Source organism: Grampus griseus (assembly GCF_964374135.1).
Source record: "Grampus griseus genome assembly, chromosome: 10".
In the NCBI taxonomy this organism is placed as follows: domain Eukaryota; kingdom Metazoa; phylum Chordata; class Mammalia; order Artiodactyla; family Delphinidae; genus Grampus; species Grampus griseus.
Genome location: NC_139004.1, coordinates 5,234,187 through 5,259,781, shown reverse-complemented (window position 1 = coordinate 5,259,781; position 25,595 = coordinate 5,234,187). Strand labels below are relative to the sequence as shown.

The following is a 25,595-nucleotide window of genomic DNA, read 5'->3' as shown; positions in this document are numbered from 1 at the left end:
CAGAAGGAAAAAGGAGCAGCTGTAGACCTGGCTTACTCTTAATAGTAATTATGGTTTGAACAGATATGGGGAGTTTTATTCCAGGTTATCCCACCTGCTGTACCTACACTTCACCTGTTACAGCTATACTCACATGTTTAATAAAGCAATACAAATCTCCAGACGTACGCACACCCCTCACCCAGCCCCACACAAATATTGTCTACAGAAGTCAAACGTACTAGAAGTTCAAGAGGTTGAGTGTTTTAATTAGGGGTTAAAAGAAGAAAAGTCAAACAAAAAGAAACGTATTAGGGCCACGATGGAAAGAGCAGAGAATAACGCATGCAGAAAAATCACAGAAGCAAGCAAGAAAGCGATTTTCAAACTGCACAGAAAACCCATTTAATGTGGCTTTTATTTAGGAAAACTTCAATTACAAACGTTACGTCACAGCTCACAAAGAGCCACCTTCTAGAAGACAGAGTGGAACACTGAGAGGAAGTGAGCTCAGATGTCACACCCCAGCCAAAGTTGGAAGAGCAGAGCCAAGTGCGGGTTACACAGGGACGGGCACTCGCTGTGGGAGTAGAAGAGAAGGGCAAATGGCACTGAAATGACCCTGAAGTAGCGTCTGGATTAGGACAGACAGCAGCACAGCATCAAAAAGAAAAGCGAGACGTATGCAAGCATCCAGCCCAGCAGCAAGAGCACAGCCCAGCTGGGAGGACCGTGGAGGGAGTTAGTTGAGAGGAAGTGAAGCGGCGATCAAATATTTGTGAATACCTCTAATGCCTGCTTTTGGAATTTCTCAATTTCCTGTCTCAAATTTCCCCTCTCTCTCTGTAAATCATTAATCAGGCCCTGCAGCTCCAGGGTCCGGGTGTTGCTGATCTGCAGCTGGCTCCGGAGCTCCAAGATGGTGGCGTTTTTGTCATGCTCAGCCTCGCTGCGGCCCTGCTGGAGGTCATCGTACTCCAGCCGGAGGTTCCGCAGTTCCCCCTCAAGCAGCAGGTGTTCCTTGGTGAGGTTCTCAGTCAGCGACTGCAGCCTCTCGATTTCAAGCCTGCTCTCGTTCAGGCTCCTGCTCTTGTCCTCAACAGCCTTCTGGAGATGCTCGCTCCGCACATGCGCCTGCCTGGCGTTCTCCCGCTCCTGCAGCAGCTGCTGCTGCAGGGCCTCGACCTGGGAGGCCAGCCTGCGCAGCTCGTCCTGGGTCCTCTGCTTCTCCCGCAGGTGGCCGTCCAGCACGTCCCGCTGCTGCTGCAGCTCGTCCTCGCTCCTCTGTTTGACGATGGACACCTGCTCCAGCTGCTGGGTCAGGCTGGTGACCTGGATCGCCTGCTCCTTCAGGGACGCCCGCAGGGTCTCCAGCTCCTCCTCTAGCTTCTTCCTCCTGCAGGAGTCCTCGGAGGCCGCCCGCTTCAGCCACACCAGCTCCTCCTCTGCCTTCTGCTTCTGCAGCTGCAGCTCCTTCAGGGAGCTCTGGCAGCGGGCGATGTCCTGGTCCCTGACGGCCCTCTCCTGGGACACCCGCTCGTAGTCCGTCCTCAGGCATATCAGCTCCTGTTCCTGCACCTTCAGTTTGCTGACTGTCTCCGTGGCACTGCTGTAGGCCTTCTGCAGCTCACACTGTGCCCTCTGCCACTTGGCCTTCTCATCCTCCAGACACTTCCGCTGCTTTGCTTCCGTCTCTGTCAGCTGCTTTAGCCTCTCTATCTCCTTGTTTTTATCCTGGATCGTCTTGGCGGCATCATCCAGAGACTGCCGGTACCGTGTGCTCTCTTCCATCCGCACCTGCGTGACCTGCTTCAGCTCCACCTCCAGCTGCTGTTTCCGCTGCGACATCTCCAAGCCCGCGGCCTTTTGCTGCTGGACGTTCTCTTCGACCCTCCTGAGGTTCTCCGTGGTCTGGGCTAGAGCGTTCTTCAGCTTTGTTACTTCTTCCGAGAGGCTCCGGTTTTCCCTGGTGAGGTTGTCTATCTGGGCTCGGTAGCCGCTGGTGTCCTCCTCCTTCTTCAGGGTGAGCTGGTGGATGGTCGTCTTGGTGATGTTGATCTCCGTCTCGAACTGGTTCTTTAAGCTGATGATTTCCTCATCGTAATTGCTCCTTACCTTAGCCAGTTCATTCTCATATTCCCGACGGTGCTTGGCCTCCTGCTGAAACTCAGCTTTGAGTCTTTCGATCTCCTTGTTTTTGTCCTGGATGGTCTTGGCAGCCTCCTCCAGGGACTGCTTGTGCCTGGCGCTGTCCTCGGAGCGCTGCTGGATGACCTGCTTCAGCTCCATCTCCAGATGCTGCTTCTTCTGCAGCATCTCAGAGCCACAGGCCTTCTGCTGCAGGGCATCCTCTTCCGCCCGCCTCCGCTGCTCCGTGGTCTGCAGGATGCTGTCGGTGAGCCGGACAATCTCAGCCTTCAGATCTCGATTCTCCTTCATGCATCTATCGAGCTTGTTTTGGAAATTTTTGGAATCATCCTCTTTTTGCATGGATATCTCCTTGATGGTAGTCTTTGTGATGTTAATCTCTGTTTCATACTTGTTCCTTAAATTACTCATCTCCTCATTATAGTGGTTTCTTACCTTTGCCAGCTCATTTTCATATTCTCTCTTCCGGGTACCCTCCTCCTGCAGAAGAACCCTCAACCTCTCTATCTCGAACTCCTTCTCCTTGATGGCTTTCTCAGACTCTATTTTCTGCCAGCCGAGGCTCTCCTTCTCGCTCTGCCTCGCCTTCTGCAGCTGGTCATATTCGTTCTTCTGTTGATCAAACCTGTCTTCCACGGTTTTCCTGCTTCGCTTTTCATGCTCGATCTCGTAAGTCAGCCGGGTGATCTTCTCATTGAGCTCTTTGATTTGGCTGTAGCACTTGTCTAGATTTTGCTTGGCTGACTTGCCATCCAGCTCAGCCTGTCTCTTCAGCTCCTCCAGGCTCACGAGCTTTGCTTTGAACTGGGAACACTCCGCCTGGTATTTCTGCAGGTTCTGATCCAGGAATTTGTTCTTACTGCAGTTTTCAGAGTTGGCGTCTCGGGCCAGCCTGAGCTCCTCTTCCAAAACTTCGATCTTGGTATTTTTCAGCTGTGGAAGGGAAATCAGAAAGCGTGTTGAAAGAAAGATGCCTCACATCATAAGAAAGAAGTGGTACTTCCTCCCCCCAAGACCAACGTGCTTTCTCATTTCCTGTTACACACCTGCACACACACAGACAAGCACGCACACACGAGCACACATGTAGACACTGATACAAGGCAAAAGCTACTAGACAAAAAATTCAAGACATCTGTATTCTTGTCATAATTCTTCCGTCAACTGCTTGCGTGATCTTAGTAAGGGATCTACCCTCTCTGAGTTTCAGCTTCCTCATCTGTGAATGAGGGAATTTCTTCCAAGACCAAAAGCTTATGATCTCCTAAATTATGTTTCCTTTATTTCCAGGTATCAAGTAAGTTTCCATATAAACTCAATTCGAATATTAGAAATGAGGAGTAAATTAAACAGCCATTCGACATGGAAAATTCAAATCCAGCCAGTCCTGGATGTTCTTCTTAATTTAACACCAAGAGAGAAAGAAAGCAAATTCCTTGACCAAACATTAAATGAAATTACTGGGGGTTACGGCAAGGAAAAATAGCTATAATTTTGAAAATACTACCTGAGTGCATTCCGAGCAGTGTACTGGAGAATAGGACTGACACCTGATTTATGAATAAACTATATCATATTAACTGTTTAGAGGAAATACACTTTTGCCAATGAGTATGTCCAAATTCATGTTATAACGAGGCAGTAATAATTAAGTTCCATTCTATTTTCTTTTTTGATCCTCCAAGGAAATAAGTAAATTACCTTCAGATCTTCCAAACTCTTCAGCATCTCACTTAAGAATCTGTAATAGTCTGCAGACCTTGTAAGAAGTTCTATGTACCGAGCATGCATCTCTGCCGCCTTGGAGAAAAGAAGTGCAAGGAAAAATCAAAGGCGCTGCGTTCAAAAGAAGTCCTACGCGAGCTGCCCAACTGTTTTCTAAAACAATCCAATAGTGAAATTATATTTTAAGGAGTGAATTCCCTTCTTTCACCTGTGCTAATTCCGAAACCCAATAAAAGAATAAAGTACAATAAAACAAAGGGCCAAAAACCTTACACTTCATCCTCACCACTCCAGGTGTTCCCCCTAAACCATCTGATGGGTGATGTTCTCTGACACCTTTGAGAAGAAGTTGTCTTTTAGAAATCGACTGGATATTTTCCACTCTTTAAATGTCCCCCTCACTAAACCCAGAATTTAAGCCCAGTTTCTGCAAAGATTCTAATGTATGAGCAATAGACCCAGACTTCTCACTGATCATTCCCTAAAATGCATTATGCTGATGACTTACACTAGAGAGAGGATAACCTATTAAACCTTTTTGAATGGATACCCTATGGCAAGAGATGAATTCAGGGAGGGTAGGAAAGACAGAGAAAAGAGAAGATGCAGAGGGAGGGGCGAGCTCTAAGAGATGGGTAATGACATATCTACCTCTTGCAGAATCATCCCAGAAGGAGACTGAACGATGGTTCTCTTGATAGGTATGTTCAGTAGAGTTTCCAGTCCTGAGGTGTATGACGCCAGCTGCAGTTCATAATCCTGCAGAATAATAATGTTTCAGAAAAACATACTTAATTGACTTAAAAGGAGTCACTGATGGCTACAGTTCCCAAGCTTTAAATCACCAAGCTGTACTTCTAATGTCCAACCCCAAAGGCCATCACGTGCTGCTAGTGTCCAAGCATCATATGACATTATTAAACCAAGCAGCACCACTTTATATGCAAAATGGAGATCTCTGCACACACCACCAGTCTAAAGGATGAAGACCGGCCCATTCCCGTAGATATTGCTAATGTATAATCAATTCAAGCTAATGGATAACAGCATTTACAGTTTGTTCACGAGAGATTATATAAAAACCATAAACGTTGTCCTCAAGAAGTCTGTAATCTTTAAAGTGAATCAGAAAATAATGTAGTTGATAACATTCTTTTATTAAAAAAAGTATGGAACACTTCATGAATTTGCATGTCATCCCTGCACAAGGGCAGGCTAATAATCTCTGTATCATTCGTTTTAATATATGTGCTGCCGAAGCAAACATGGTTAATAATATTCTTGATGAAACACCAACATTCTTTGTGAAACGTACATACCTTAATTGAATTTGCACAAAGTTCGGCAAGTTTTTGTACTTCTTCTGATTTGTCTCGTTTGCTACTTATATCACTGTGCAAGTTCTATACAGAAAAGGAAATATTTATAAATGTTAAAGTGTAGACATATTTAAAATAAATGTTTTTTTCATTCTTTAACCACTGTTACTTGTTTTTTTTTCCCCTCAGTTTATGACTACATGTTCAGACCCCATAGTCTCACAGTTAAACCTTAGGAGATGAGCATGTTTTCTATTCAGAAAATAGAAGAAAGATCTTCAAGTTCTTATGATCTAAGAGGTTACTATCTGGCTGGCACTCTCTTCTGGTCCTATCACCTCAATTTATAAAGATACTTTACTATGACGGTCGTTACATTATTTCCATGTTCACAACTGCATTTCTTTGTAAATTTCTCAATTGCTTTTCCTCTGGACACTATTTAAGCATTCATAAAATGGACTAGTAATAGTAATTATTTATCATTTCATGAAAAGATACATGCATCCCCATGTTCACAGTGGCAGTATTTACAATAGCCAAGAAATGGAAACAACCTAAATGTCCATTGACAGATGAATGGATAAAGAAGATGTGGTATATAGACACAGCTGGAATACTACTCAGCCATAAAAAAGAGTGAAATAATGCCATTCGCAGCAACACAGATGGACCTAGAGAATATCATACTAGGGGCAGTAAGTCAGAAAGACAAAGACAAATACCATATAATATCACTTATCTGTGGAATCTAAAATATGACACAAACGAACTTATTTATGAAGCAGAAACAGACTCACAGACAGCAAGAACAGACTTGTGGTAGCCAAGGGTGGCAGGGGGAAAGGATGGACTGGAGGTTTGGGGTTAGCAGACGGAAACTATTATACACAGAATGGACAAACAACAAGGTCCTAGTGTGTAGCACAGGGAACTATATTCAATATCCTGTGATAAACCATAATGGAAAAGAATATGAGAAAGAATGTATATATATGTATAACTGAATCACTGTGCTGTACACCTGAAACTAACACAACACTGTAAATCAACTATACTTCAATAAAGTTTTTAAAAAATTTATCATTTTAAACCTAAGTACTGCTACGAAAACCAGAGGAAAACACAGGTTACACCCAGTGACATCTATGCAATGACAAATTGCCTTATACCTTCTGCTCATTCAAAAATCGCATGACCATGCTGGAATCTCCAAACTTCATGGATTCTAAGTTATCCTGGCAGCGTTTGGCATCACAGAGCCATTTGCAGAAAGTCTGATAGTTATCACGGTAATTCCTCAGTTGCTTGATTTGTTTCTCCAGGTTCCATAATCTGGGGCAAACAGAGATAATAAAATTATTAAATATCGCTATTGCTCTGCAAAAGTATTTAACACAGAGTTACCCCATGACCCGGCAATTCCACCTGGCACATACTCAAGAGAACTGAAAACATACATCCACACAAAAAATTATACATGAATGTTTGTAGCAACACTTTTCATGGTAGCCAAAAACTGGGAGCAGCCCAAATGTCCATCAGTTGATGAAAGAATAAACACAATGTGATACAGTCATACAATGGAATATTATACAGTCATGAAAAGAAATGAAGTACTAACACGTGCTACACCATGGATAAACCTGGAAAACATTATGTTCAGTGAAAAAAAAACATTCACATATTGTATCTTTCTATTCATAGGAAATGTCCAGAATAATTCGCAAATCTATAGAGACAGCAAGTAGAATGGTGGTGGTTTGGGGCTGGAGGGTTGGGAGGAAATGGGGAGGGACTGCCAGTGGATATGAGGTTTTTTTTTAGGGTGATGAAAATGTTCTAACTTAGATCGTGGGGATGGTTACACATTCTGAATATACTAAAAACCAGTGACTTGGACACTTTTGGTGGGTGGGTTATACGGCATGTGAATTATATATCAATAGAGATGTTTTTAAGAAGCACTGCTCGTAAAATAAACGATAAGCAAGATTCAGGAGATGTTTTTAAACCCTCATTTGCAGTAAGGCATTTCTTTTGTGTAAGATTTAATTTTCACAAACTCTTGGAAAATGCTCCCTCAAAGGAGCTACTCCTTCCAACAGTCATAATAGGAGTTTACAGGGCACAAAAGAACTTGATCAATGGCTTCCATTATTTCCCTAAGAACCTGAAGGGCCTCTGACACAGGTTGGTTCAAGCTCGGCCACTGGATGTACTCTCTTCCTGTTGTCAACAAAGCTGCCCACAGCCAGTGCGTGAAGAGAGCTCCCAGGATGCTGAACTTACACACAAAACAAAACCACTGTTTTTTACAGTGATGACTTCAAGTGACATTATCTTGGGAACAACCAAATGTAAGAAAGTATGAAAGAAAGTATGGAAGGAGGTTGGCACACCTGTAGTCTATCTGTTTATCGATTCTTTGCCAGCGATCTGTCAGCTGTGTGACTTTTTCACTGAACTTGCCCAGGTCCAGGTCGTACATTGGATACTGCTGTGAAGTCTGGCAGTAGATCTGCTGGGCTTTCTGCAGTTCTGTCTTCATGGTGGCCAACAAGGACTGCTTCAAGTTCAAGTCGTTTTTAATTTTCTGTCACAGGAGGAAAAAAAAGTACAAATTAACCGCATTCCCGCTTGATGCTACACCACAAGGAAAATATATCTACTGATTGCATCTCCTATATTTGTGCCAGTGACCTAGTTCCTTGTGCCAACTCGGTTAAAAAAAAAAAAAAAAAAAAGATTCGATGTGTAAATTAGTTTGAGAAATGCTACATATCACACTCCATTCCGTTTCTGAAAAATTATAAAATCTATTAACCTATTAAAGGTTCTGAGAAGTACTACAGTACCAGCTTAACTGTGGTCAACTCGCGTTCCCCAGACTAATCTCACCACAAATGGACTTTCTCACGTAGGTCCTGCCAACACGCTCTGGACAACAGTGCTCTAGAGATAACGGCTGATGTCAACCACGTGTGGCCAATGAAATCCAGTAATCCTCCAAACCCATGAAGACTTAGTGAGGCTCTACCACCGGGGACTGAGTAGTCCTGTATGCTTTCCCATAAGCCGGGCCGCTCGCTGTTCAACCCTTCTCCTTACCTTCAGTCCGCAGCGGTAAGCTTCCACTTTATCCAGATCTAGGCAAACAGTCTCCTCTTCAGTAAGCTTGGCTTCGTAAACCTTCAGCATGTCTTCTGTCTGAAGGATGGCCTGCAGGAGTGCTCTCACCACGCACAAGCTGTCGAGTGCCAAAGAGGCAAAAATAAAATTGCCGGCGACATAATTAGACTTGGAAACTCTCTCGGGCTCTCGCCACTCTTCGTAAAAGGGAACAATATGAAAGCAGATAAAAATTTACCCTGCTTATTTTATAAGTTACGGAGCAATACATTTTTTCCCTCTTTTTTTTTTTCTTTCTTTCTTTTTTTTTTTTTTTTTGCGGTACGCGGGCCTCTCACTGTTGTGGCCTCTCCCATTGCAGAGCACAGGCTCCGGACGCACAGGCCCAGCGGCCACGGCTCACGGGCCCAGCTGCTCCACAGCACGCGGGATCCTCCCGGACCGGGGCACGAACCCGCATCCCCTGCATCGGCAGGCGGACTCTCAACCACTGCGCCACCAGGGAAGCCCTCATTTTTTCCCTCTTTCATGACTCAGAACACCATCTTGCATCAATGGAAGAATTCTAAGTTCTGGCCTTTAGAGGATGCCTTGGCTGGAAGAGACAGTGGAGTTCAGAACAGTGGGATTGGCACCCTAGGCTGGAGGACCCTCTCTCAAAAGCACAGAAGAATGTGAGTGAGGCTCCAATGAAAAGAGAACCCATAAGGCAAGAGCTCCAGCAACCAGCACGTAAAGCAAATGAAGTCTCAGAAAACGAAGCTTGAGAAAAGCCAAATATCTGAGGTCAGTGTCAGTCGCGTTTACCTATTTAAGTAGCCGTCTGTGACACCATTGATATTTTCCAGTTTCTGAAACAATCCGAATACCTCATTCTGCAAATAGCAATATTTTTCCGAACCTCTGAAGTTAGCCAGCATGTCCTTCAGCTGGTTGAGAACTTGAGCAATTGCTTGAGAATCATTCTGTAAGCCCTGTCCGAAAAGAAGGGAAGCGCTTCTGATTTAGCTGTATGCTTCTCACCGTCATTCATGTCCTCAAAAGGCCCACGAAATGTGAACGACTCAAGTGAGAGTTGACCTTTCATGTCCTTCATCAGGGAGGCCTTACCAGCACTGGGTAAATGTGACCCTCTTCCTTAGAATATATACCTCGTAGATTCCAGCGCAGTGCCCGGGCCTGGCTGAGCGGAAGAGATCACTGAGCTTGACACTGAAACACCTGGGCTGCAGTCCCAGCTCGGCCGATGCCTTGCAGCTCTTACCCCACCCCCTACTGTCTACAAGTAAGATCATTCTACCTGTCTAGCCCACATCACAGGTTGTTTCAGGCAGAAGCCAAATGAATGTTTGTGAAAACTTTCGAAATCTACAAAGCACTACATTGCAGAAAAGGAAAAACACTGCAGCCGGACTGAGTGGCCCACAAACTAACAGCAAAGGTGGTTGAATCCCCAGCCTGGTATCTTTCCACAGATTCGGCAGCATGGGAAAGAAAAAAGGAAATTGTGCCAGAAGCCTCTTTTCTTGAAAATGAAGGTTTCTTGCCTATAAATATTTAAACCAGGAGGTCTTTTTTTTACTACTTCACAGTTAAATATAAATACACCTAGAATCAAGCAAAACATTAATGGATACCTACCTTTAGCTCGCTTATCTTCACTGTGATGTGGTGCGAAGACCCTTGATCTGCCAGAAGGATGTTTTTAAGGGTCATTTTGCTCTCACAGAGCTCCATCTGCCTGCGAATCTTCTGGAGCTCCATCAGCAAGCACATTTCCTGCTTGTCATTTTCTCTGTTGGTTTCAGTTACTTTATTATGGTTGACAGCTTGGCAGGAACCAAGATGAGTGATTTCAGTTGTGGTTACTGTAAAAATGTTAGGACCACAAAAATCAGAGACTTCTTGGCTAGAAGGGCGCAAGGCCTCAAGAAAACATCCATGCTGCATGAAAGTGTCGCTACTTCCTTTGATTTGGTTCTGAAAACCTAGCATCTCAATGACTTTTGATATACAATCTTTCAAAGGAGTGATTCTGCAACTAGTTTTTGGCAAACTACGTACTTTCTTTTGAAAACGGCATGTATGGTGGCTACAAAGAAGGACTGGCTCTAAACCAACCTGTCTGTTGCTGCGGGTAGCCGGGGAGCTGTATGACCAGGGTCTGGTAGTGTTTCTGGGCATCCGTGAACTGGGTCTGTATTTTCCTCTTGTCATCATCTCCAAACATCTCTGAGCCTTGGCTGTCTCTGATGAAGTCTTGGTAGCGTAACTCAAGGTCAGATATTGTCTTCAGGTAATCTTCCTGCCGCATCGTTTTCAGCTGGAAATAAACCAGGCGGGGAGTGTTTCTTGGCCCCAGAGCGTGGCCAAGAAAGCTTCCTGGGAAATGCACTACTCTGGTGGCGCTTGAGGCAACGCCCCTCAAAGACCCATTAAGGCAGAAAAGGTCTTTGATGATTTAGAGCTTGCGCCTAAGAACCAAAGCAGTGGGTTGTCAATTTTCTTCTTCCTATGGAATTTTCTTCCTCAAAGGAAATAGGACTCAGAAGCCCCAAATGTCAAGCAGATCACAGCAAAGCTGCTCTGACTGAAAAGAGTTAAAGGGGTAAAGGGAAGCCCCCACCTTACCCATTCCCTGCCCCTCTCCTCCCTGCTGTCCCTGTCATCCCAAAGGACTCCCTCACCTGGATTCTTGGGCCACTACCTGAAAACCACTGATCTAGGGTAACTAATGCTTCCAAGGATTCAACGCCCACCTTTTACTTCTGTGCTATCCAGTCAATACCTATGCCCTCACTTTCCATTACATCTAAGGAGAGTGGGACCCTGAGTACCACAGGACCTCATGCCTTTCCCACAGGGACTTCTGGCTTGTCCGGTAACTTTAATTAGTACTTCTGTTTGTCTCTTAACCGGCCGGGTGTGAATCCCTCCCATCCTGTGTTGGACGGACTAGAACCTCTAAGGAAGGCTCAGCCGACTCTCGTGTTGACACACAAAAGCATCAGCTGCACAGCTAGGTTTGCCTGGTAGAAACCGCACGTCAGGGAGCAGCTGGGGGGCCCCTCCAGGCAGCGGGTGGTCCTGAGGACGTACCTTGGCGATGGTCATGGTCTTGATCTTCTCGATGTCGATCATGCAGTAGTGCCAGGACACCAGGCTCTTCATGTTGATGTAGAGCTGGTTCCACAGGGCCAGGATGGCTTCGTAGTACTGCTCGATCCTAGGAGGTGCAGAGGGAAAAAGCACGCTAGCCTGGCTCTCCAAGTTCATCCCAAACGGGAAACCTGGCCACGCTCCCCCGAGGGCACAGAAAACTCAAAGGAGAACTAACAGAGCAATGGGTGAATGGAGCATTTGCAAAACATTCAACATTTCAATGGATTTAGACTAATACCCAAAAGTACATTCTCCATGACCGACATGGGTTTCCATACATTGGAATCATTTCGGTCAAAACAGGCAGTACAATTTGTGGTTGTTGGGTTGTTTGTCAACAACTTTTTAATTGACGGAGGTCTGGCGCCGTGCAGGCAACAGTGAGAAATGGGTCTCGGGTCACAGACGCCTGCTGGAGCTTGGACACGGGCTCACGGGGTTCCCTCACCCCACCCTGAGCGGGCTGAAGACTTCCATCATAAAAGGTTTGGAAGAATGTGCCCTAGACAATCTGTCAAATGAATGTGCCACCTACTGATGGCCAAATATTGATGCCAAGTGCATTTTGTATTTGTGGCTACAGGCCAAACTACTGATGGTCTAAAAGGCAGAAGAATTTCAAAACACCGTCTTTAAAGTGCATGGCCAGAATGAGCTCCTTTGCTGTCAGACATTCTTTTCATCTTCCCAAGATAACCACAGTATCTGCAACAGAAAACCTCAAGACAAGGCAAAGGGACCTTCACCGGGTCCCCCTCTGGGGGGGAGGTGACAGCAGTAAGAAGCAGTATGTCTCGTATCAGCTTCTGCCCTATTTCTCCCCACCCGCGTTCATGTCACGGTCAGAAGGAAGTTCAAGACGTACTTGCTTGAGAGGTCCACGGCCAGGGTGTTGGGCGGAGGAATGATGAGGCCCACGGAGGGCACGAGCATGTCCACGCCGCCCGGGCCAGTCACGTGCCACTTGCTCCGTTCGTTATTGTCCTTCAGGATACACTCGTCCCCTTTGTGGACGATTTTCTGCAAGGCAAGCAGCACTGTGTTTTGGCTTTATCCACGAGCCCACGTTTTTATCTTTTTGCTCAAGAACAGAAGCAGCAGCAGTGATGATGTGCTGTTTCAGCTTTGCTCTTAGTATTTTTTGCCTCAATTGAAGCTGATCTGGACACAACCCAACACGACTGATGCTTTAAATAAGACAGGTGAGCCTACAAGGTGTGTCTGAAGGGAATTAGGTAGAGTGACTTTCCAGGGGACAGCCAGGGGAGTCCCCCGGTGAAGTGAGCCATCCTCCTGGAAAGGAAAAACTCACCCCCTGGCTTTTCTACTTTTGTGAGTTTGTGTTTTATATCATAGAGTTCAGTGCGTGGGAGTCACTTGTCTCATTCATTTGCTCTTAAAATTGTTAAATAAAAACAAAAAAATTTTGATATCAGGTCCCCAGAAAAATAACTTCCTAAATTAACTCCAGCATCTAAATAGCTTCTTTTCTAAATTAACTCTATATAGCTTCTTAAAATGGGTATTTAAAATATGCCAACTATCTTAACTACTAAAATGTAACAAGTTCGACATGGAGGTATCTCAGTCTCCCTTTGGATTTCTTACTTCTCTCCACCCAAGTTCTAAAACCATTTCTGCATGGTAGAATAAACTCCATTGTTTTATAATGTCCATCTCACCAACTCATCACATTTTTATTTCTTAAGTCCTCCATAATTTTTATAAGAAAATAGAGGGAATTACATAGATAATGACTAAAACCAAGTCATCTTTCTATATAAATGTTTGTATTTACCACTGAGCCTACAGAACTGATGCGGCTCATTTAATGCATAAAATCCGCAATGACATTCCCTTTACATGCAGCATAATGACCACGTGTCTCTTTTTTTTTTATATTTCAGAAATTTAAAGAGGGATCACAGATGCTAATTGCATATTGGAAGAAAAGAAGGCTTAAGCCTTAAAACAGAATTAGAATAGTTTAAAAATAACTATTGTCCTACTTATTTGCAACTATCATACAACTCAGAACAAAAATCACTGCATTTTTTCAACAGCTTGCCACTTTGTATACAAAAGAAAGACATTTACTAGGGTGCTCAATGAAACCTAAATTAAATTCTGCCCTGGACAAAAATGCATCCGTAAAGAAAGGGAAAACTTTGGCAGCATTCTGATTAGCCGAGTACACACCTGGTCCTGTTTGTAGTCACAGAGAGCCCTGACAATAATGGGTTTATTGCTTTTGTAGTCCGGGTTCCGAGGTTTCAGCTGCACAATCCTCTTGGACTTGTTTACCAAGTTCTGCACCTGGCGCTTGTTCTCAAGGATTTTCTCCCATTCTTGCTGCAATTGCAAATAAAATCATACTCGAACACAGATAATCTCTGAAAGTGAGATAAGACCTTCAAATGGCATTACTATAGCTATCATGACATTACAAATTAGATACCGCTGTAGCTGCATTAGCTGTAAAAAACCACCCATTCATCTGTCTGCAGGGACCACAGGTACCTTTCAAAAGAAGCCGCTACAGAGGCAACACAGCCACGAATTAGGTGGGCGGGAAAGAACATCACTTTGCAAAAAGGCTATGCCGACAACATGTGAAGTACGCTTTTCCGAAGGGATTTTCATGTTAAGTCATCAGTGCTCTCTCCGGTTTTGTTCTGAGCACCCATAACTACTGAAGCAGAAGTAACGTGCCACAGCAGCTGATCATGCAAAGAAATGTATTTTGAGAAAAACCACTGAAAATGAAGACAACGCTTGCCTGAGCTTTGGGCACTCGCGGCTCTACAGAGCAATACAAACGCAGATAATCTGAACTGAGTCCGTGGGCGCATTTGGTTTATTCCCGGGGAAGGGCCTGGGTCTGAGACAGTACCTCTAGCACCTTGATCTGCTCCAGCAGACGCTGCAGGGGCATGTTCTTGTCACACAGGTACTTCTTCCTGACGGAGTCTTGAAGGCCCTTCAGGTAGGCTTCCGTCGACTGGGCCTCTTCAAAAAACTGTTAAGGATGCGGGTGACCCCGTGTCAATTAAAAGCAACTCAATACGCAGCATCACCTACTATTTCAACTTCAAGGATTATCTTCCCTACGAGTCTATCTGATAGGTGGTTAAAGGAAAGAATTTGAGCAGAAAGTACATTAACTTATCTGAGAGCAAGAGGCTACTTGAATGATTGGTGACCAATCTGTGCTCCTCTAAACTAAAAACCAATAAATAGTTTTCACACCATAGTGTGAAGATTGTTTTCAGTGCTTTTTCAAACACATTCGGAAGAGAAGCTGTGAAGACCCAAAAGACAATTAAATGATTACTAGGTATAAAAACCTGAAAGTAGGCAGCATTTTCTTTGAGATGAACATCAATGCATTTGGTGATCTGAAGAATCCAGCTCCACTGTGTCTGGAGAGTATCCATATATGCCTGAAACAAGAAAACAGCAGCTGTCTCTCCACCGTTCAGCCATAGAGAGGCATCCGTTATTTCATAGATAGGTGAGCCTGAATGAAAACCATGAAGCATTTTTTATCTAATTCCAAATCAAGCAAACTTTTTTCTAAAACTTGAAACCAGAATTTCCCAACAGGGCACTCTTGCTTTGGTAGAAATTAAATTTTAAAACCAATTTTGGGAATTCCCTGGTGGTCCAGTGGTTAGGACTCAGCACTTTCACTGCCGTGGCCCCGGGTTCAATCCCTGGTCGGGGAACCAAGATCCTGCAAGCTGGGTGGCCAAAAAAACCAGAAAAAACCCCAAAAAACAGCTTTAACAAATGGATATGATTAGGAGTATTAGTCAAAATATTCATCCAAATAGCATGGCTACTGACCAATCAAAACAGACCAGTCAGAACAGGGATAGCACTGGGGCAGCAAGCCCTGTTCCTGTACCGCTGCTAGATCATGCGGAGGTCCAAGGTGAAACAGAGCAGGACACAATGGTCCTTGCCCCCCATGTCCTCAACTTGCCTTCTGTCTGTGAAAAAACTTTAGCCAAAGAATAAGTTTAATCAGAGAAGTGAGAAAATGCAGAAACAAAGGAACAGTCCAACAAGACTAAATAACAATAGTTTGTTCATTAAGCTTAGTCAAGGACCTTTAGTTCCTCCTCAAGGGCTATAGATAATATTCTGAACAATATCCTGTGAGCTGTCTAATAGAGACTGAAACCCACACCAGGTGGAAGAAGTGAACTACATGATGACCAGACTGTAGCCATGACATAAGCTGCCACAGTTCTAAGAACTGGCCTCAAAGAAATGGGGACAAACCGATCCTGGAACTAAAGACTAACTGCACTTAAAACAATCAAGATGACGCTGATCAGACCACGGCACGACAAATTTTAAGATGACTGTCAGAGCTGACTGTGCTGTTTCGACAGGTAGCCCCCAACCCGCATCGATAAAAGCTCTTGGCCCCTGATTGTTAAGTGGGGGGAGGTGCCCTTTGGACAGGTTGCCGGCATCCAAAATAAAGGACACTTTCCTTTCCACCAACCTTGCCTCTTTCTTAGCTTTTTTTTTTTTTTTGCGGTACGCGGGCCTCTCACTGTTGCGGCCTCTCCCGTTGCGGAGCACAGGCTCCGGACGCGCAGGCTCAGCGGCCATGGCCCACGGGCCCAGCCACTCTGTGGCACGTGGGATCTTCCCGGACCGGGGCACGAACCCGTGTCCCCTGCATCGGCAGGCAGACTCTCAACCACTGCGCCACCAGGGAAGCCCCTTTGTTAGCTTTTGAGCAGCAAATAGCTGGACCGCCCCTACTTTCAGTTACAAAGGTACCTGCCATGAAGAGGGCCTGTGGGGGACGAAGGCAGTGATGCTTACCAACTGATACGGAAATATCTGGATTTTTTTAAACAATCAAAATGGTCATACCAGTGCTACCAGCTAATGTCAGCCTTGAGCACAGCCCAGAGATGGCAGTCTAGGGCAGAGGTCAGCAAACTACAGCCCAAGGGCCACATCCGGCCACCACCTGCATTTATACATAAAGTTTCACTGGCGCACGGCCACAGCCGCTCATCTACGTGTTGCTATGGCTGCTTTCACACTACAATGGCGGAGTTAATTTCAACAGAGACCAAATGGCCTGCCTGTCTAAAATATTTATTATTTGGTCCTTTCCAGAAAAAGCTTGCCAACCCCCGGTCTAGGGTATTGATAAAATCAACTTGTCACGGCTTTATGCTGGGTCAGAACCGCTCATCTGTATAGTCTTATTTTTTGAAAAGGGTCCCCTGTTTTCCCCTGATAAGAATATAAATCTCACGAAGCCCACCTCGATTTTGTCTGAAGCCGGATGCTGACTGAGGACAAGTTGGTCACTTTCTTGTTTAAGCTTATTGAGCTCTTTTTCCTTAACTTCCAGCTGACTCATGCGTATCTGCGAATAAAAGAAAAACAAGTCCTGTAGAACAAGTCACCGGCAGCCTTCCATCCCCCCCGCCATTGTTAAAGGAAGTCAAACACAAAACTGCATTTTGGAAATGAACAATGTCAAAGAACTGCATTACGTGTTCCTCAAGAACCTTAGCATTTTTAAGACCAGAAAGGATGTCTGAGATCATCCAGTAAGCAGCTGAGGCCGGACTGGTGACACGGCTTGTCTGAATTCACCCAGGTGAAGGGACAGAGCTACAACACATACTGAGATTTTCTAATTCTCGGTTCTAAGCCACCACACTCTGCGGTACACACGCTCGAGGATGTCTGACCGAACCAATCTCACCCCGTGTGCTGTCTTCTGAGATGCTAAGCCCTGCACTGCCTCTCTTAGGTCACGGAAAAGCCTTCAGAAAGGAATGGTTTTTCACGACCACCCCACTGAGGCTGCATCCCAGGTGGCCGATTAAACGATCACAAGTGCTTTCATCAGCACCGCGCGACCCCCGGGGCTTACAGAGAAGGCCTCCTGCTTCTGAGCGATGTTGGTGTTCCTGTCGCTCCAGTCGTACAGCAGTTCCTCCTCTTCACAGTCATTGATCCACATGATCTCTTGGGACGTGGCCTGAATGATGTTCTGCAGCTGTCGCAGGTGGTCCATCCTCTCAAAGGATATTTTCTGCACAGGAAGGTCAAAGCAGCGTTAGGACAACAATATGCAAATGAATGATGCTCCCTGCAGATTTCACAGATAAACCCTCGGTGATCCCTTTTACCAACAAAAATCCCAAGAATTGGTCAAATGTTCATCTTTTGCATTCCCTGATCAGCTGGTAGGTGAAAAGGACTCACCCAGACTTAGGATGAGTAAGGGGTCAATTTTAGATTCAAAGAAATAGCCTAATCCAGAAGGGTCTTGATTCAGACACTGGTGTTTGGCTTCAATAATTAGTTTTAGATTATATAGAGAAAACAGATTATTAAAAAAGATAAATCAAGCTTTTTCTGCCCTCTCCCACATCCCCAAAAGTCAAGGGGCCATCATCTTGGAAAATAGTTGTGTCACCACTGGCCATGTTATTTAAATAGTATCACTGCCAACAAGGAAATACTGGAAAAGGGAAGACAGGGTGACACAAATAGGCAGAAGAATGGACATATCTCTCCTTATGAGTCAAGTAATTGATTCAGTTTGTCATAAAATGGTGATGATGGTCTGATAAACCTCTCTCTAAGGAAAACAAGTCTTACTTTTGCTTATACTTCCTAAAAAGGCTACAGTTCACAAGTGGAAAAGCTTTATGGCTTTAACTGCAAGTACTTAACAAGTGCTAATTATGTGACACTTAAACTTGCAAAAACTAAGTACTGTCTTCAGAAAAAAATTCTTTTCAAATTTCCTTCTAAAGGGAACACAGCAGTAGAAATAAAATCAGCATCTATAAGCCCCTTGGTACACTTCCAGGCACTTCCTGGGTCCTTAGGGATAACGCCAAGCAGGTGCTTTATCCCCAGGTCCACATTTATACAACCGAATTGCACTGAACACAGAGCCTTCAGAAATAAGTCATCTTACCAGCAGGTTTTCATACTCCTCCTCCAACTGGTAGATTGCAGATTTTTCACGCTAGAAGAAGACCAACAGTGAGTAATTATTTAATTCCCCTTGAGGGTTTATATAGAGAGAACAGCCCTTCTAAATCTCCTTCTGTCAAATACATACTAACTTCAGATTCCCTGGTGGAAAGAAGAATTTGCTCTATGAAATCTTTCACCCACAGGGACCTTTCTCAGTTGATCTAGAGGCAAACCTCACTGGCCTGGTGGTGGCATCTCTAAAAGGAAAGGGCTCATCACTGTCGCTTAAAGAATCACTGTTAAACAAACTTTTAAAAGTTTGAAAATATCATTTAGGACTCCTCAGATCTTAGAGAAAAGAGGGAGAGATCTGATCAGATACTCAGGTAGACAAAAGTAGGCAAAAAAAAAAAAAAAAAAAGGTGGAAAAAATGGGGATGAGCATCTCCGGGCCACGTACAAAAGTCAGTGATTTACTTTTTTTTTTTTTTTTTTTTTGCGATACGCGGGCCCCTCACTGCTGCGGCCTCTCCCGTTGCGGAGCACAGGCTCCGGACGCGCAGGCTCAACGGCCATGGCTCACGGGCCCAGCCGCTCCGCGGCATGCGGGATCCTCCCAGACCGGGGCACGAACCCGCGTCCCCTGCATCGGCAGGCGGACTGTCAACCACTGCGCCACCAGGGAAGCCCCAAAAGTCAGTGATTTAAATGGCACAAATGAACTTATCAATGAAACTGAAACAGACCCACAGACATAGAGAACAGACTTGTGGTTGCCAAGAGGGAGAGGGGTGGGAGAGGGCTGGAGGGGGAGTTTGGGATTAGCAGATGCAAACTAGTATATACAGCATGGATAAACAAGGTCCTACTATAGAGCACAGGGAACTATATTCAACATTTTGTGATAACCCGTAATGGAAAAGAATATGGAAAAGAATGTATATATATATGTGTGTAACTGAGTCACTTTGCTGTACAGCAGAAATTAACCCAACATTGTAAATCAACTATACTTCAATTCTTAAAAAGTCAGTGATTTAAAGTGTAGAGATCGGGTGGCCAGGTACTTAAAATCAGATGAATATTTTAGGCTGTAATCTTGGACCCAGCTTCAAGTCAGTCCTTTCAGCAAAGGAAAAATGTCAGGATGAGACACGATTTCCTTATTAGAAATACAGTTTAATTACCACATAGGAAAGGCTTCACCAAGGACTGCACCGAGGATTCACCAAAATAAAACTAGAGGATTGTCGCATTTTCTCTATTTGAAGAGACGGTCTGCTTTGTGCAGAAGAGAACTACCACCCCTCAGAACATGCATGTACCAGTGGCATAAACGAGTGTGTGTGTGTGTGTGTGTGTGTTTAGTCCTGGAGGGTTAGCGCGATCCCTAGTCGGTCTTTCTGATTCCACATCCCCATTTATGAAATGGGATTTTTAAAAATTTCTAGGGAAGGATAAATTAGCAGTTTGGGATTAACAGATACACATTACTAGATATAAAATAGATAACCAACAAGGACCTACTGTATAGCACAGGGAACTATGCTGAATATTTTGTAACCTATAAGGGAAAAGAATCTGAAAAAGAAGATATCTATGTATGTATAACTGAATCATTTTGCTGTACACCTGAAACTAAGACAACACTGTAAATCAACTATACTTCAATTAAAAAAAAAATGCCAAGATTAAAAAAAAATGTTCCAGTCTGTTGGGGAAGAAATCCCAGACTCATGTTTCAGCCCAAACTGCCTGGGATCAACTAACTACAGCATCCTTCAGTACACTCTTGGAAGACTCTACAATGTTCCAAAGTACCAGGTCGGCTTTAATCTTGTCCAGCTGCCAGCGGTAGTCCCCGATGGCGTTGTGGATGGTCCTGTGGCTGCTGATGTGCTGTTCCACCGAGGCCAGGTCCACGCCCCAGGTTATCATGTCCATCTCCGCCTGCCAAGGGAGAGAGAGCGGGCCCTTCAATGTCTGACCCCCCTCACCTACAGCATCATCAGGGGTCGGGTACATACACAGGGACATACAGAGCTTCCACTGAGATACAACTGAAGCTGTAAACAGTCAATATTTTTGAAATGAAAAAAAATTGTAAAGGCTTGGAATTCCCAAAAAGCTAGGGAGGGCTGCCCAACTCAGTAATAAGCTGGAGGTCCCCTCAACTTATGTGTCCCTAGCTCAAGATGGGCTGAGGAGAGATGAATCCAAAATGAGATCCTTAAAACCTAGATCGTGTCCTCTAAAAATCTACCTGTGCACATGCAAGTGGCCTGTGTGTATATACAGCTGTGGGTGCGCACCTACGTATGATACGATGTTATAAGATACTGATAGACGTTTCAATATTCAGTTATTTTTAAATGTGCATTAATAATAGTTCATTAAGCTCAGTCAGGTACTACTTCCCAAGCTAAACAGTTGACCCAAGAGAAGTTTTCATTGTTTATTTCTTTAAATTGTGTTGAGCAATGTGATTTTTGACTCTTTAAATCCAGAATTTAGCATTGCCTTTCGGGATGCCAAACTCCCTATGACCCATTTCAAAGAGAAGTTACAATATATACCCAATGCCTTCATTTCAATGAATGTGGGCAATATGAAGATGGTGGATTTATGTTAGCTTTTTAAAAATGAAATCTAACTTTCTAATTTGAGTCTCCACTACTTCAATTTAAGAATGCCACACAGTAAGAATCAGACATATTATTTCACAAGATTCGTACTGTGGCGAGTCTATTGTCTTCCTTTTGCGTGAGCTCATGTAAATTTCCAAATCACCTGTGTCATCTCTCGGACATGCTGAGGGCAAACATTCCAGACTGGTATTGCAGCAAGAACATTACACACATTGTTCTAAGCCACATCCATGTTCTCATGTACTTGGCGAGCCTTCAGAAAGGGCAGCCACCAGACAACTGCAAGTTACCCAGGACTCTGACCTTTCTCTCCCGTGGCTCATTTCGACTTTAAAGCAGAAACAAGCGAGTACACTGGGAAATTAATGAGATGACCAGGCTCCCGAACCCACCTCTCATTACCAGCCAGGTGTACAGTATCTGCCCCATCCATCAGCAGAAACACAAATCAGGGAAACACAACCCTGGCCCAGGAGCTGTGTGACTGCGTAAGGACTGTGCCTCTGGGGACACTTCTCCCTTATCAGCTGGCCCTACAGCTCAGTCCCCTGGGAGTGAGAGGAAGAATGCAGGCTATGCTTAGGGAAAGAAGGGATAAGAGGAACGCTAGAGCAAACAAGCAGCAAGTGATAAAACTGCTTTTAATCCCTTTGAAACCCTGGGGGCTACCTGATCTGAAAAGCAGCGGCTCATCAGTTGCATCTGTAAGAGGGGTGCACCCCACCCCCTCTCCCCACCACCCGCCATGACAGAAAACTGCGTCCACGTGATAATGCCGTTTTCCAAAATTTTAAAATGCTGAGCTACAAAAGATTCTTACAAGGCTACACCCAACATGAATACAGAAAATGACAAATTATGAGCTGTCATGTTCTAGAACTGTCAGAGTGACTAAGAAGAAATGAGGGAATTTGCCGTTTCATAAGTAATCTGGTTCAAAGGCTGTTTCACCTAACGTCTGTCACTGGTCACTGACCCTCCCCATGCAGTCCAAGCCCCATGAGCCTGGCCCAGCCTTCTCTCCTGGCTCCATTCCGCAGGGACGGGAGTGCCAGCCCTCCCCCACTCCCATCTGAGCAGGGTTTTAGCATAGCTCATGCAGAAAAATTTAGCATTTGGCTGTATGTATCTTGTTTTCTTCAATAATATTCCTTTTCAGGGCTGTGGGACATAAGCTTTGAACCTCATTTTCTGGCATGCTGCCAAAACATAGTAAATGTTCCAGAAATGTGTGTTCAAAGATTAGAAGGGGCTTGGGAAACATGCAAATAGGTTTGTATTTAGGTTTCTGGGATTACAACTGACTCTCCTCCTCTACAAACCCCACCTTCTTGTAAGTGCTATAAAGTCTTTATAATACGTGGGAGAAAAGGTTAACTGAATGAAGGAATGCACACATGCATGTTTAGCTGCATAAGCCTTCACACGTGCCAAAGAACACCTACAAAAATCTTTAAGTGGCTGAGAAACTTCAGAACCACTGCTAAATTGGCCCAACAACAAGTAATGAAACCACTCTCTCCAACAACGACAACCGCATCTCTGCACAACTGATCATTCTAACACGCCCGCTTCCTCACGAGAAGGACAGCTCATTAGGATCGCGTTTTCATTACAAAATTCCCATCTACATTCATTACGGCACATAATTACTACATAAAACAACAAACCAATAATTAGCACTGAAACATCCTTTGTAGAAACTCCAGTGCTAGGGAAAGGCTCAGCACCTCTGATGCCAGTATTTCACTTCTCTCCCACAGAAGTGATGTCATGATTGCACAAGACAGCTGACACTTCAAAAATATAATAAGGTTAGGCAACCAACGAGACCAAACCAGAAGGTCCAGTTTTACTGCGTGTCCAGCTCCTCCAATTTGTTAATATTTTAAATGAACCTCCACAATGTTCGCTTTTTTTCTCTTAAGCACCTCTCAGTAACACCTGAAGAGCTCAGCGATGAAGTTTTTTGGCACATGAACTACCATAACAGATCTTCCAGCTGTGAACGGTGAGAACTAGATTTTCACCATCTAGCAATTCAGTGATACGTGTTAAATATTACCTACGTGATAAAGTACGACTATAAAGCAATGAGGCTGGTTCCCTAAGCCACACGGGGAAGAAAAAAATCCCTGAATTTTCACTTATTTCAAAGTAAAAGAATATGAGGAAATGCCGAAAACAGCACGTGGTTGCTGCCAGCTGATGTCCCGACCCCCATCCCGCCAGGTCTGCACACCTGGCCAGGATCTCTGAGAACCAACCTCCTCCCACCGGAAGCCGCTTACCCTCTGCTGCCGCATCCACCCCAGACATTCGCTGGTGAGGCGCTTGGTGACTTCATCCCACCCGGAGCCACTCTGGCAGGTGTACCCTCCACCTCCCTTGGAGCTGGCCCTTCGGCCTCGAGGGACACTGATGGCTTTGTAAAGGGCTCGCATTTGCTCCTGGAGCTGCAGCAGTCTGAAAGGAAAGGAAAACAATCACACCACTGCCGGAAAACAGCCCATGAAACATGTCCTGGCCAAACGGCCCCCTCAGTGTCAGTACAGAGATCACAAATGTTTTACTCATAGATTTTTTTTTTCTTGATCACATGCAAAGCCTTAAATATTCTGATGCTCCAAGCCTAAAGCATCACAGCAAGTGTAACTGCCTTCGCCCAACCTGGCAGCATCCTGTACCTTCTCACAAGTTCCACCCTGGGAATTTCCTAGGACCATGCGCCCTGGGTAGTGTGATCTCAAAATCAGACTACACACCTCTGCTTTAAACGGCATTTTCAACTCTGTGAGTCTCATTTCTGTATGCATTAAACTGAGCTGGACTTAATTTTAGACTCTTCAAAGTCAATCGCTGTGCCAAAGGTCTTTGCTGCCCCCTAAGTGGAAGCACAGTGAACGTCTCAGAGCAAACTCACTCTTCAAAAGAAGCACGCCCTCTTGGGCAGGTCTGTTTAGTTCTTCGCATGGCAGCTTTGTGATTCCACGACAGATGAAGGTAGTGGGTTTGGTCAATTTGTATTAGAGACACATTAAGCTCTAATACCAAGCAAGGGAGCCCTTTCTGGGGAATATCTGTGCTTTCTTCAGGGAAGACCTGGGTCAGGGGATTGAGTGCAACTCCACGAGGCCTGCGGGCACCACGCTCGCTCTGTGGGCAATACCTTTTCTGATAAACATCACAGGGCTGGCCCATCTGCCGCATCTCTCTAATCAAGCTATCGGTAATTTCCATCTGATCGTTGGCCTGGGCAAAACACTCGTCCAGTTCTCTGCTCTGCGCCAGCTGTATCCCATCTCCGTACTTCAGTTCCTACAAGAAAGAAGTCACATGAAGGAAACACATAATACTGGAGAGAAAAGCTTCACGCGTATTACTAGAAGCAAAAGCTTCCGCTATAAACTCAAATATTTAAGTCCCCTGCCCCGTTCCACGGAAGTGCAAAAAGTCTCTAACTGAAAGTTGTCTTATTAATTTGAAATAGGGAGGTAAATTAGGGAGATTCATGAAGCAAAATTTGTAGCCTATATTTTAAATTTTCAGACCCCTTTAAAAGCATATTCACAGAGTGCTGACCTTTCTCTTACTTCAGTGTTAAATGCCTATCTTTCTTATTTTCACAGGACACTCATCTAACTGTAATTTCACTGTGATAAGAACACTGTACCAGATGAGGTCTTTTTATTTTTTTTCTGGTACGCGGGCCTCTCACCGCTGTGGCCTCTCCCGCTGCGGAGCACAAGCTCTGGAAGCGCAGGCCCTGGAAGCGCAGGCCCAGCGGCCATGGCTCACGGACCCAGCCGCTCTGCGGCATGTGGGATCCTCCCGGATTGGGGCACGAACCCGCGTCCCCCGCATCGGCAGGCAGACCCTCCACCTCTGCGCCACCAGGGAAGCCCCCAGATGAGGTCTTCTTTACACACAAACTGAGCTCTTCCTGCAACTTGTGGGAGATAACTTTTTGGTTCTTAAAAAGAAAGCTGTCTAGTTAATTGTATCGAGCCAATCAATTTCCTGGTTTTGATGATGGGTGATACTTAGTGAGATGGCCACCTTTGTGGGGAGCTGGGTGACGGATACTCGGAAAATATCATGGGTCTCGTGCCTTCTAAGCCTGTTTCAATAAGATCCTAAGTTATCTCTGTAACATCAAGAAATACTGTGAGCTTTCACGAATGTTACCATTTCCCCTCAATTTTCAGTTGCTTATTTATCCATATTTTGTAATGTTTCTCATGTAGAATTGTTCTCACAAGATGGTAAATTTTCCTGAAAAAAGACATTCAATTGATGGTGTACATCACAACCCATGACAATCCAGTGACATAAACATGTCAGGTTGCACCTCTAGGAAAAGAAAGCATTACAAAATCAGAGAAATGACAACAGGTTGTTGCAATTCCAAAAGGGTGTTAATCCGTAGTGTAAATATTTGTTGGGAAAAAAACTATGTGAAAACTGGTTCCCATTGTTAAGCCAACATTGCAAGTAA

The 25,595-nt window shown here is 44.6% G+C and overlaps 1 protein-coding gene across 2 annotated transcripts in view; it reads right to left on the bottom strand.

The window, feature by feature from the left end:
- The window catches only part of DSP (desmoplakin), a gene marked incomplete at its 5' end in the record, with an annotated part of 42,191 nt that overhangs the window by 4,150 nt on the left and 12,446 nt on the right, over positions 1–25,595 (bottom strand). Inside the window, 21 exons of one of the 2 annotated variants that reach the window (XM_082664367.1) lie at positions 766–3,060; positions 3,829–3,927; positions 4,504–4,611; positions 5,172–5,255; positions 6,344–6,506; positions 7,574–7,767; positions 8,283–8,421; positions 9,111–9,277; positions 9,945–10,171; positions 10,425–10,626; positions 11,403–11,529; positions 12,331–12,485; positions 13,665–13,817; positions 14,359–14,484; positions 14,813–14,908; positions 16,768–16,872; positions 17,389–17,550; positions 18,448–18,498; positions 20,271–20,399; positions 23,389–23,563; positions 24,267–24,415. In XM_082664367.1, coding sequence (XP_082520493.1) covers positions 766–3,060; positions 3,829–3,927; positions 4,504–4,611; positions 5,172–5,255; positions 6,344–6,506; positions 7,574–7,767; positions 8,283–8,421; positions 9,111–9,277; positions 9,945–10,171; positions 10,425–10,626; positions 11,403–11,529; positions 12,331–12,485; positions 13,665–13,817; positions 14,359–14,484; positions 14,813–14,908; positions 16,768–16,872; positions 17,389–17,550; positions 18,448–18,498; positions 20,271–20,399; positions 23,389–23,563; positions 24,267–24,415 — 5,106 coding nt within the window. The remainder of the gene's footprint in view (positions 1–765; positions 3,061–3,828; positions 3,928–4,503; positions 4,612–5,171; positions 5,256–6,343; positions 6,507–7,573; positions 7,768–8,282; positions 8,422–9,110; positions 9,278–9,944; positions 10,172–10,424; positions 10,627–11,402; positions 11,530–12,330; positions 12,486–13,664; positions 13,818–14,358; positions 14,485–14,812; positions 14,909–16,767; positions 16,873–17,388; positions 17,551–18,447; positions 18,499–20,270; positions 20,400–23,388; positions 23,564–24,266; positions 24,416–25,595) is intronic. The other variant, XM_082664368.1, reaches the window with a different exon arrangement.